Below are 12425 nucleotides of genomic sequence, written 5' to 3' on the forward strand. Positions count from 1 at the left end.
TTCTTCTGAAAAAATGTAACCATATATATTCCAGAAGAATGGCTGTAATTGGTCAATAATGTCTAGTAAACTACCCCGGGTCGATCAAACCTGACGGGTGGCACCCGATTGACCACGTCGCCAATTGGCCAATTCAAAATAGGACTCTTTGATTGGTTAATCGTTGCTGATTACCCTAGGCACAAGTCGATATAATTGGCTGTGGTCAATCGCAACGTGGTCAAACGGGACGCTCCCAACCTGACCATTCGAAGATGCCATGATACTGGATAATAAAAAGATGGCGATACTGTTCTTTTCGACAATTTTTGGATATTGTAAAAATGTGAACCACTGTTTACAAACTGTGTCGTGAGTGAATTGCTTGCAAGTAATTAGAGTAATTGGCTATTATGTTGCCATTTCATAATAGAATACTTTGTTGGAATGATTATCCTTAGCTTAATGTTACATAACGAATATTTTATCGATCAATTGTTCAAATTTGATTCAATTCTTCAAAAAGTGTGATGCTTGTTTTACGCGGACTCCAAAACTCGAATTCTCTCGTCATCTTAGGCGGCCTCGCTTTGTGTCTCTTATTTATGATTCAAATGAAGCAAATCTATACTAACAATCAAAAATATAACAGATACCTGAATTACAGACAATATGTGAGTTTTTCATGTATTTATATAATTATTAACAATCGTGTAATTAAAATTGTCTTTAATTGTATTAAAATTGTTTCAGATAATCTATAATTTGCACTTTGGACAGAAATTTATTTATAATTTTATGTACTCCAAATCTAATATCCTTAGACAATATATATACATATATGCTTTTTTAAAATATTTTTTGCATTACATGATATATATAATTAGGATTCTGTTTCGAACTTTATCATAAATTATTCTTTACTTGATAAAGATTCATTACTTGATAATGTAATTTTAAAACTAAAAAACATGATTGATTATATATTTTTAGATGAATGAAATAGCAACAGAATTGAAAGCAGTGGTAAAGTCTGTAAATAAATCATCAACTTATGTTCGTCAATTAAATGAAATGATTTCCAAGTATCGAGATAGAGAGTCAAAGAATACTTCAATGTCAAGAGTTAGCTCATCGTAAATAATTTAAGTAAGTAAAAAGATTTATATTGAATATATTAAATATTTTATTTACATTTTATAAATATCATATTTAAATTCCAAAAAAAATTTTTTATTATTTTGTTGTGCAAAAATTAAATAATGATTGTAAAACTTTATTATGTATTAAATTATAACATTTATTATTATTTAAATAATATTAAAAATTATAGGACTATACAGAATATTATTGTTTTTTCTTCGTAATTTACTTATTTATTATTATTCATAAAATGTACATTATCAAATTGTAAAAAAAGGAAAGAAATATATGCTTAGATAATAGTTATTGATAAATATTAAGAACAAATTTCAATCGTCGAAATTATTCAGTGGCATACATTGAGCATCATGTTTGTTATGTCCAGCATTTTCCAAAACACCATCTGGTGCACAAATCCATGGATCTTTTGTTACTTTCAACCAATTATACAACCGTTCTTTAAGTTCAATGAATATGCTCTAAAAATGAAACATATATGAATTATATCTGTTAGTAAAAATTTTGTGATTAATTTGATTACAATATTACACTACCTTTGCGGATGACTTTGAAGCTATATTATTTAATTCCTCTGGATCATATTTTAAATCGTACAATTCCCATTCTGGTCTCTGATAGTATTTTTTTAACGTTTTATACCATGGTAGAGATTGATGAGTCTGTGTTCTATTGAGAATATCCTGTATATACACAATATGAAAAATTTAGGAATATTATTAATATTTAACTTGTATGCTCCAGTTAAAAAATAATGGCACTTCTTCTTTTTCAAATTACCTGGAAAGTTGGAGATATATAAAAATCCTGATCAATGGGAAATGGCATTCTATAATTAATGTTATGTATAAGTTTATGGCGTTTGGTTCTAATTGTACGCATGGGATAGTACATGGTAACTTCATGGTGCGTTTGGCTAGCAAAGATTGCTGTATTATTTTCTACAGGTTCTATAAAAGAAATATTCATTATTTTAATTTTTTTAACAGAAGACACTATATGTTTATTGCATTCAATATACGCATATATCCATACCTTTAAGAAGTAATGGCAGAAGTGACTTGCCAGTAAATGGAGAAGACACTTCATTGAAGTTTGGATAATCCATGTAAGTTATATTGAACCAATCTAATATTGTTGGTGTTATATCCAACAAAGAAGTCATGCTATTTGTCACGCTATTTTTCCGATGGCCGTGAATCGGTGATGAAATCATCATAGGTTCAGCGATACCTTCAAAATTTTTCTCACTTCATCAGTCATATTTGTCAATTTTGTCAAAACAAGATGTTCAGACCAAAAGCATAACAAAAATCACACTTGATGAAAATATTTTTTACAATATTTGAAATATTTATTACATTGAAATATTTATTACAATATTTGATAAAAATTATTTCAAATGTCACTTGCTTTTCATTCTCTTTATACTTCTGCAATATAATTAAATAAATTTACAAACCTGGATCATATAAATTCGTGCGACCATTTGGGAAAGGTATGCCATTATCGGACGTGTAAATTACCAATGTATTATCCTTAAATCCTGCATTTTTTAATTCTTCAAGAACAAGACCGACACCTAGAAAAGTTATATTCCTTTAACTATCTTTACTTTATACATTAAAATATACTTTCTCATAATATATACTGGAAATGTGTGTATTTGAGCATTTGTAAATTCAATTTTTTAGAAAGATGTTAGAATACCTTTGTCCAAACGAGATATCGTTGTATATTGTGCAGCAATATCTCTTCTAGCAGCTTCAGTATTTTGAACATAATAGGGTACCTTAACTTGTTCCCATTGATAATATATTGGATTCCAATCGGGAATCGTACCCATTCCAACATCACTGTTACCAAATTTCTCACAAAAATTGCCATACTCTGGATTAGTATGGCCACAACGATGTGGATCGTGAAAGGCAATATATAAAAAGAAGGGTCTGCAAAGTTAGAATAATATATTTTGCAAAACATACATACATACGTATATGAATTTTTTAGTATGCAATGCAGTACAAAAGATATATTGTTATTATATATTTTATACATAATGACATGCACATAACATACATCCATTATAAAATATTTATAAAAGTAAAATTATGAACTGTATGTGAAAATATCACTTACTGTGTTTTATTCTGAACTGAAAGAAATTCACGGACTAACAGTTTTATATAAGTAATATTACGACCTACTTGAAGAATAGAATTATTTTCTTCTGTATGCGCAAAATCAAAGGGATAAACCTTATTCGGTCCAACATGCTTTTTGCCAATAATTCCTACACAAAGAAAAAAATGCAATATGACCCAATAATGTATGTATAATGTGCATATTTATTAATCATTATTTTACCTGTTCGTATATTATTTTTTTTCAATATTCTTGGCAAACTTTGAACATCATCAAAAGAATTAAAGTGATGAATTCCATGATGAAGACCATACATTCCATTTTGATGGCTTGGTAATCCAGTTAATATTGCAGAGCGACTATAAAATGAAAATTCAAGAGATTTATATTGCTATTTATATACTCTCTCATAATAATTTGATTCAATTTGTAACAAAAATACCTTGGTGAACAGCTACTGACTGATGTATATGCATTATTGAACAATAGACTTTCTTTTGCTAATTTATCTAAATTAGGAGTCTGACAGATTTTATTCAAGTAGGATCGCATTTCAAATCCTGCATCATCAGCTGTGAATTGAAGAATAAATATTATTCAAATAATAAGAGAAATCTTAGATCTACATTTAAATAATTTATAATTTATGATAAAACAAATTTTTTGAAATAATTTTATATTACTACATGTTTATATATTTTTATAAATATATACAGTACAATACTACATATTTTTATAAATATATATTAGTTTTATATGTGTTATGTATTCCAATATATATCTTCTACATATATATCTTAATTTTTCAATATAACTAGAATCTCATTTTGAACTTTGATGCAAATTATGAATTATTTAAAATTTATCTAATTTCAAAATTAATTGCATAATTCTCATATTTAGGAGTAATTAAAAAGATTTAGTTTTTAATTTGTGATAATATTTTGATATGTAATTTTTCATATTTAGGAGAAATTAAAAAGATTTCTAATTTCTAATTGTTGACAATATTTTTAGATATATAATTTTTCATATTTAAGAGGAATTAAAAAGATTTCTAATTTCTAATTGTTGAAAACATATTTTTAGATATATAATTTTTTAAATTTAAGAGAAATTAAAAAGATTTATAGTTTCCAATTGTTGATAATATTTATTGACAATATTTTTTTAGATATATAACTTTAATATCTAAATTGTTTATACATTTTTAAAAATAATATTTTACTTTTTTTACATAAAATTATACAATTGTGATTTAATTCAGTTTATTCAACAAAATATTCGAGAAATCATATTTTTTAATAAAATAAGATTTAAAAAAACCAATAAATTACCCAGCAACAAAAGCACATTTTTTGGAGCTGTATCAGCATCTCCATGCGTGATGCATAATGCCAATGAGATAATGCACAAAGTACATAATGATATATTAAACTTTAAACGGTTGTTCCACGACATTTCGTAATGCTTGTTGACATATGTACGGTATTGGTGAATGGCTTACGGCTTACGCTTATATGAATGACGCATGTAACTGTTGCCAATATTACGAATCAAAATTTGTCTACTTTTCTGAGATAAAATAAGATCGATTATTTATTCGTTCTAATCTTATTGCTCATTATTCACAATTAAAAGCGAAGGTACAACACAAATATCCGAAAGTTCGATATGTTTGGATTTAAAGTTGACATTTTTTTTGTTATTCAATTGGTAAATATATAACTACTTGCATCTTGCATGTGTCGTACAGTCACGTATATGCTTGACGTATGCACGTTTTATACGTTTTTTTTTGTCATTCTTTCTTTTATTTTATTTTCGTAAAATCATAATTAAACATCGTTAATTATAAACTAGGTACATTAAAAATTTTCAACATTATTGCTTGCGAATCCAAGCTGCTCCGAAATGATTCCGTTTTCATGAACAAAATGTTATTGTATTCCTGTAAAATAGGTTAGACAGTCATATATTTGTTTTGGAGTTACACGATATGCTCTTGCATGTTTGTAAATTTAAGTAATTGCAAATACGTATACGCCCAATAGAAATGTAATCTTATCACGTTTCAAAGTAAACATTGAGATTTAGGGCTGGGAGTGACAAATATCGAATGAAATTTATCATAGAGCCTTTTCTTAAAAAGTGGGGGGAAGGGGAAGAATTGTTTATCTCTTACTAATCAAGCTTGGCACGTGATTTCCGAAGTCTGCTTTCCGATAATCTTTTCCTTCATTTCAAAGTTGACACATCGTTTCTACGTTTATAAAAAATAAGTTTATAAAATTAGCTATATATAATTTTATATAAAAACTCTTGTTTCTTTTTTATTCTGTATGTAATCTATGTAATATGACCATGTGGAAATAAATGATTCTGTGTGTAAAAAGTAACAATATGTGTTTTAGAATCTCTGAGTATTTAAACAAGACATTGCATCATGTCCAAAAAAATTATTTGCCTATTTGATGTTGATGGCACACTCACCGTACCACAACAGGTATATTTTGAATAATTATATATATATTTAATTATTAAAAAATATATTCATCTTTTGTTAAACATAACTGTCTTTTTTTAGATTATTATAATTAACATATTATTTTGCATCTTGCATGTTTGATAAAATTTATGTCTGTTTTCCATAGCCAATCAGTTCAAGCACTGAAAAGTTTCTTCTGGAGACTGTGAAAAAAGAATTTGACATTGCAATAGTTGGAGGATCTGATTTGATTAAGATTAAAAAACAATTAGGTAGTGAAAATCTGTTTGAAAAGTACAAGTACATCTTTGCGGAAAATGGGCTTATTCCATTCAAGGATGGCAAAGCTCTGCCATCACAAGTAAGTAATCAAAGCGGTTATTTACAATTATTGTATTTAAGAATGATAATAAATTATGTTTATTCTATTCTCACATATATGTATATATTAAATTTTAGTCAATTCAAAATGTGCTGGGAGAGGATGTTCTGCAGGATTTTATAAATTTTGCTTTGCGATACATATCCGAGTTGAAGTTGCCATTTAAACGTGGAACATTTGTGGAATTTCGCACAGGTATGATAAACATTTCGCCAGTAGGACGAAATTGCAGCAAGAAAGAACGCGAACAGTTTTCTGAATATGATAGTGAACATCATATCCGTGAAAAATTTATACAAGTCCTTAAAAAGAAGTTCCCTGATTTGACTTTGACTTACAGTATTGGTAAGTGATTTACATGAAATCATTGATATATATTTAATTTAATTAGTAATTATTAACAGTTAAATTAATAAATTAACAATATTCATTAAATTATTTCAATTAAATTAATTATTCTCGTTAATATAAATTCATTACTAACTACAAACTTTTGAAATATCAGAACAACGGCTGAAATTAATGCATTACTTATAGAAAAGTAAACAAATATTTATTATTTTTTCTAAGGAGGACAGATCTCTTTTGATGTTTTTCCTAATGGTTGGGATAAAACATATTGCTTGCGTCATATCCAAGGATATGACGAAATACATTTCTTTGGTGACAAAACGGCAGAAGGTGGTAACGATCACGAGATTTACGAAAGTGATTTGACGATAGGACATCGCGTCACTTGTCCCCAAGACACAGTAAATCAATTAAAAGTCCTTATGGCACTCGTAAAAGAGAATAGGGAAAAGGAACAATTTAGTGCTCCATTACAATGTGTCTAATAAATCGAAGAATAATATAGTTTTCTAGGTCAAAATAAATTTATATTTTCAATACATAATATATTAGCAAACTAGTTTTTCCTCTATTTCAATTTTTTGCCGCTCATGTAACATTCCTGATAATACAAGTGTAAGAGTACTTAATATATATTTATAAAGAATACGGCTCTATGTATTTAACAACATGATAATTATGAAACGAGCGATAAGAGCCTAAAAACGCGGATGGTAATGCGTAAATTATTTTTTTCCAAACATTAATTGTTCGCGAAAAAATTTTTTTAAGAGGGGGGAGGGAAAAGACTCGGGTTCGATTCCCGATTCAGCGATTTCGTCCCGATATTTTTCCTGTCTACATCTCTTCAGGGAGGTAAAGAGAGTGTTATAGAAGTCTCAAACCAAGAGAATCTATAATTTGGCATATGCACCAAGTAAAATATATGTATAAATGCCTTGTGCACGTCTTAAAAAAATTTTTCCGCGAACAATTAATGTTTGGAAAAAAAAAAATTTACGCATTACCATCCGCGTTTTTAGGCTCTTATCGCTCGTTTCATAATTATCATGTTGTTAATATATATTATACTTGTAATATTGTTACACAGTTTCAAGTTTCAGTATTTTAAAATTCTATGTTTCTACCAACTTTTAGAAATATATTTGTATATATTCTCTTTATTCTTAGGAAATTATTTTCTTATTATTGTATTCGATATACAAAAGTTATAAAATAATTAAATAAAAAAGATTATCGGAATTTAAACAATAATCTTTTTTTACATATTTCCGAAAGACAGATTCTACGCGCACAAGTTTCACACATACCATCACACATATCCTAATGCATTTACACGATACACAAATACACACACATATATATATATATATATATATATATATATATATATATATATAATTATATTAAACAATAACAATGTTAACATAAAAAAAACATTTATTGGAAGACATAAGACGTAGAACTATTCCGCTACCGACGTAAGAAAGGCACCTTTATTATTAGCATATGTAAATGCACAAGGCATAATGCAAGGTCAATGCTGCATCCGCAATATTGTTGTGCATAAAAAACTTTTGATGTTATCTTTTTATCTTTAGATAGATTTCATTACGTAAGTTTAATCGCAATTTTTAACGATAATGCAATTCGGATAAAAATACGTTAAGTATCTCATAATTGATATATACAATAATTCTCAGCAAAATATGTATATATATTGTGAAAAAAGCTCGTATAAAATGCATTTTATTCATGATATGTAAATTAAGTTTTTGATAATGGTGTGAGATTTTATACTCCTTGATAAACAGGTGCACGTTTTGCTGCGAAAGCGGCAAGTCCTTCGAGTCTGTCTTTTGTGTCCATGATCTTGTTGTAGCATTGCTTCTCGATCTCCAGACCGTCTTCCAGAGACACTTCCGTGCCTTTGGATATAGCCACTTTTGCCGCTCTAAGCAATAATGACATGATTAAATCGTTTCCATATATAAATGTTGTAATTTGTCGAAGATAATTATAAAAGTTTTAAGTATAGAATTTAAGTATTGAATAAAAAAAACGTGTTACTCGCACTCAGAAGATAAACAGTCGTATGATGTGCATTATATAATACGTGAGCAATCGCATCAGCGATTCTGAGTAGCCATCGCCGCATTTAAATGCTTATTTCTTACAAACAACGTATTATTACAAGAAATTTCATGCTTTATATTTTTCTGTTATTTATATTCTCCACTTTTTATACTATTGATTTATTTTATTATTTTCGTTATCTCTTGTAGTAATATTTTTATTTCTTTTCTATCTTTAGTTCTTTTATTTATTCTCGTATCTTTTTTATTTTTTATCAAGAAAGGAAATGCTTTTTTATTTTATTAAACATTTTCGCTTAATTTTAAGCAAAATTAAATTTTGTATCATTTGGACAATTATTGACAACTCACCTAACGCCAATAGGACCGTTGGGCAAAATCTCTCTCGCGATAGAAAGTGCCGTTTGATAAGCGGCATCACCAGTCTTATTTTGCGGAACCGCCTCGTTTACGAGACCGATCATGCATGCCTGCTCGCCGTCCAGAATCCGTGCTGTATAAATCAATTCCTTGGCCTTGGCTGCTCCGATTATCCTCGGAAGTCTCTGCGTTCCACCGGCGCCGGGCATTATGGCCAATTTTGTCTCTATAAGACCCATCTTGGCCTCCGAAGAGGCGACTCTGATGTCGGTTGCCAATGCGAGTTCCAGTCCTCCGCCCAAAGCGGCACCATCGATGGCCGATATCACCGGAGTCGGCAGGTTCTCCACGTCGGTCATGAGATCTCTCAGGGAGGATACGAATTGCGGGATCTCGATCGTGTCCATCTTCAATCTCTCCCGCAGATCAGCTCCGGCGCAGAATACTTTCGGGACCAAGCTGCGTATGATGAGCACCCTCAGTTTCTTGTTCTGCTTGATGGAAGCCAGCGCCTCGTTCAGTTGAGAGACCAAGATCTTCCCGAAGGAATTGCGAGCGACTGGTCTGTTCAACCCTAATACAGCGATGCCATTATCCTTCCCGTCCAAATAATTAACAATCACTTCTCTCGCCTCGTCCTTGGGACTTGGCATCGCGTTTGTAGTCAATGTCCTTGCAGCACAAGCGCAAAGGTGATGAAGAGTGCTGCTGACTCTGACGTTCGCTACTAACGAAACCATTGTGCAGGAAATGTGTTTCTCCTTAAAATGGAAACTGGAAAAAAATTTTTTACACTTGTTAAGGTATTCGATAAAATATGAATTCATTTTACCATTTGAATTTTAATATTTGATATTTGAATTCAATTTTAATATTTCTAATTAATATAATAAAATAAAGATTCATAGGATAAAATCAATAAAATTTCATAAAAGGCTTAAAGGACCGGCGCAATGGTGTTGCGCTGGTCCTTTAAGCCTTTTATGAAATTTTGCGCTGGTCCTTTAAGCCTTTTATGAAATTTTATTGATTTAATATTTCTACCTCTATCCACACACGCATACAAAGTATTGAATTATGCATACATATATATCTTATTTTTTATTCCTTATATCATTTAAGAAAAAAAAGAATGAAAAGGGTCAAGTGAAAAATTCCAAGAGACTTACTTAAACACAACAGACCGGTTTCTTGACTTTCGCCGCACCGCGTAGTCGTGAAAAAAATTACAACGTTGTTATCCTTGATCTTATTTCGAGATTACGATGCAACAGGAGCATCCAGCGGACAAATCGCGCGCGTGCAATGCACGAATTTTTTTTTTTTAATTTTCGCGAATCGCAAGAATGTGTTGTCGCGTTGCAATTTCTCGGACTTTATACACTTTGTCACAACGGGCTGTTACAACATCGACGCGATGTGACAGTGGAGGCGATGGTAGGGATGACCGAAGAAAGTTCACGAGACTCGACGAGAGGAGCGCGAACCCCCCTCCCACGCTAAGTACTGTCGCGTCGACGTCGCGGCGACGACTGTTTGCTCGCTCTTCGAAAGCAAACAATGTGTACAGTGTGCACGTGTCGGTGTCAGACGGAATGCGCGCGCAGCCTGCGTATGCGCGTTGAACACATATTAGTGTCTATTTCGAATAAAAGAGGGTACCACGTGGCCTTTTCGTTCTCTAATCGTGTGTGTCTTGTGACTACAAGTGTGATGTACGCGGCTTTCTCTCTTAAATGGAGTAAACAATTTTCGCGGAGAAATATCATAATAAACAAGAAAAGATTAAAAAACCGATAGAAATATTCTTAGTGATAAAAATAATTACGTAATAATGACTAAGCGGAAGAGTCGCATTAAACTACAGATAAACAAGTCGCATATAATAGAAGTTAGACAAAGAAAGTCCAAGTATATAGCTCTGTAATGTATTCCGAAAACGTTTGTATGTAAATCTGTATTTATTTCCGGCAGCAATGGGCAAAGCTGTTTTAAAAAAAGAAGAAAATCTTATCGTGTTTCATCATAAACGGTCTTTCTAGACAATATCCTACAAATATTTAAAAAAACTGATTTAAAAATATTTTATCGTCCTTTAGGTACTTTACTAACAATAAGATGCTCGTGACCTTTTTGCTTTTGATAAAACAAACACATTTTGTCCGTTATTTAAAATACGCAATTCAGGTAAAATTTTTATAAATTATATATGTATGAGAAGACACTCTTAAGGGGTTCTGGATTATTTTTTTATTTATCATGTGTTAGAATCAAAAGCAATAAAAGTAAATCTCTTCTATTACTGGCTAATAAACATGATGCAATATAATATATAAAAAAATAATTAAATAAAAATAAACCTTAAAAGTTCTCTCTCATATACATAATTTATAAAAATTATATCCAAATTGCGTATTTATTAACGGAAAAATGTGTTTATTTTAAACATAAGTAACAAATACAATTTTCACAAGGAATATCGTATATCAATAAAATGTATTATAATATAATATTCTTAATTACAGTAAAATTTTATTACATAATGAGGATCGACGAAGTACAATCTTTTTTATAATTAAAAAATCTTCCATTAGTATTATATATTATTAATTCGCTAGAAAACACGATAAAGGAAATATTCCAATAAACATGTTTAATGTAGAGATTATCTAATTTTTCTGCTATATTAAGCGCATATCTTATCTGAAGCGTACACACACACATATATAACGCATACATATTCAAAGCAAATATATACATATAGAATTTATATATATGTATGTGTACATATACACACATATATACGTGTTTCTGACAATCTAAATTATGCATGTTTAAAATGCAAGTTTATATACGTGATATGTACAATAAGTATTAATTATAATTTATATATAGATATAAATTTGAAATAATTTGCATTTGAAAGAAAAAAAAACTTTAATCCATAAAATCAATTTTAGAGAGTCATAAAAAATTATATATAATATATAATAATTATACAATAAAATATCTTTTTTAATTTTGTGGATTTTTTCAATTATGTAAAATCCTCAAAAATTCTTTCTTGTGTAAAATGCATTAATCTAAATGTATGGATGCACTTTGGATATATGATCTTTTGATTCAAAGTATATTTTATATAGATAACGCGTTCTGCCAATAATTAAAAAATTTTTAAATACATTTCAATATAATTTTGCGTTGATATTCCGCGACATTTCTAAACGAGCCAAATTGATGGCTAATTAAAACGCAACAGATCCTACATGTTGCACCGTTTTCCGAAGCATAATGTATAATTATTGTAAATAATAGCTGTATATAAAAAACAAACGTCAACAATTTTGCACGCTGTTGCTTGTACAACTTAGTGATGACCTTGTTATTATTCGCGCAGCGAGACTCGAGCGGACAATAGACTTTGACTTTATTATCTCCATAAACATGACCGTGACAAGTATTA

The 12425-nt window shown here is 29.7% G+C and overlaps 3 protein-coding genes across 5 annotated transcripts; 1 reads left to right on the forward strand and 2 right to left on the reverse strand.

Moving 5' to 3' along the window:
* Positions 1–1371: 1371 nt before the first annotated feature.
* LOC105249090 (N-sulphoglucosamine sulphohydrolase) lies at positions 1372–4799 on the reverse strand. Its single transcript, XM_011254298.3, has 10 exons — positions 4623–4799; positions 3728–3857; positions 3508–3644; positions 3280–3433; positions 2851–3089; positions 2603–2722; positions 2176–2373; positions 1921–2090; positions 1677–1823; positions 1372–1601 (listed from the first exon to the last, which is right to left on the reverse strand). Exons 1-10 carry the CDS (start codon positions 4744–4746, stop codon positions 1452–1454), a joined length of 1569 nt encoding a protein of 522 aa, XP_011252600.1. The 5' UTR covers positions 4747–4799; the 3' UTR covers positions 1372–1451.
* On the forward strand, positions 2130–7314 carry LOC105249091 (phosphomannomutase). 3 transcript variants are annotated; one of them, XM_011254300.2, is made up of 5 exons: positions 2130–2248; positions 5700–5791; positions 5940–6134; positions 6233–6500; positions 6726–7314. In XM_011254300.2, exons 2-5 carry the CDS (start codon positions 5732–5734, stop codon positions 6989–6991), a joined length of 789 nt encoding a protein of 262 aa, XP_011252602.1. In that variant the 5' UTR covers positions 2130–2248; positions 5700–5731; the 3' UTR covers positions 6992–7314. The 3 variants fall into 3 exon arrangements, with proteins under 3 accessions (XP_011252602.1, XP_011252604.1, XP_011252603.1); XM_011254302.3 differs by lacking the exon at positions 2130–2248 and adding an exon at positions 5125–5148; XM_011254301.2 differs by lacking the exon at positions 2130–2248 and adding an exon at positions 5142–5247.
* A 610-nt stretch (positions 7315–7924) lies between these two features.
* Positions 7925–10512, reverse strand: LOC105249089 (methylglutaconyl-CoA hydratase, mitochondrial). Its single transcript, XM_011254297.3, has 3 exons — positions 10132–10512; positions 8954–9736; positions 7925–8460 (listed from the first exon to the last, which is right to left on the reverse strand). Exons 2-3 carry the CDS (start codon positions 9700–9702, stop codon positions 8301–8303), a joined length of 909 nt encoding a protein of 302 aa, XP_011252599.1. The 5' UTR covers positions 9703–9736; positions 10132–10512; the 3' UTR covers positions 7925–8300.
* Between the last annotated feature and the right edge of the window lie 1913 nt (positions 10513–12425).

The sequence above is a fragment of the Camponotus floridanus genome, unplaced genomic scaffold, assembly GCF_003227725.1.
Source record: "Camponotus floridanus strain SB8 unplaced genomic scaffold, Cflo_v7.5 scaffold2, whole genome shotgun sequence".
Lineage (NCBI taxonomy): Eukaryota > Metazoa > Arthropoda > Insecta > Hymenoptera > Formicidae > Camponotus > Camponotus floridanus.

Coding starts and splice junctions, on each gene's coding strand:
- LOC105249090 (XM_011254298.3), bottom strand. CDS start 4,746: ATGTCGTGGAACAACCGTTTAAAGTTTAATATATCATTATGTACTTTG. Junction 3,090..3,279: donor TCAGTTCAGAATAAAACACA/GTAAGTGATATT, acceptor CTAACTTTGCAG/ACCCTTCTTTTTATATATTG. Junction 2,374..2,602: donor CACGAATTTATATGATCCAG/GTTTGTAAATTT, acceptor AAAATTTTGAAG/GTATCGCTGAACCTATGATG.
- LOC105249091 (XM_011254300.2), top strand. CDS start 5,732: ATGTCCAAAAAAATTATTTGCCTATTTGATGTTGATGGCACACTCACC. Junction 6,135..6,232: donor GCAAAGCTCTGCCATCACAA/GTAAGTAATCAA, acceptor ATTAAATTTTAG/TCAATTCAAAATGTGCTGGG. Junction 6,501..6,725: donor GACTTTGACTTACAGTATTG/GTAAGTGATTTA, acceptor ATTTTTTCTAAG/GAGGACAGATCTCTTTTGAT.
- LOC105249089 (XM_011254297.3), bottom strand. CDS start 9,702: ATGGTTTCGTTAGTAGCGAACGTCAGAGTCAGCAGCACTCTTCATCAC. Junction 8,461..8,953: donor AACGGTCCTATTGGCGTTAG/GTGAGTTGTCAA, acceptor ATTATTGCTTAG/AGCGGCAAAAGTGGCTATAT.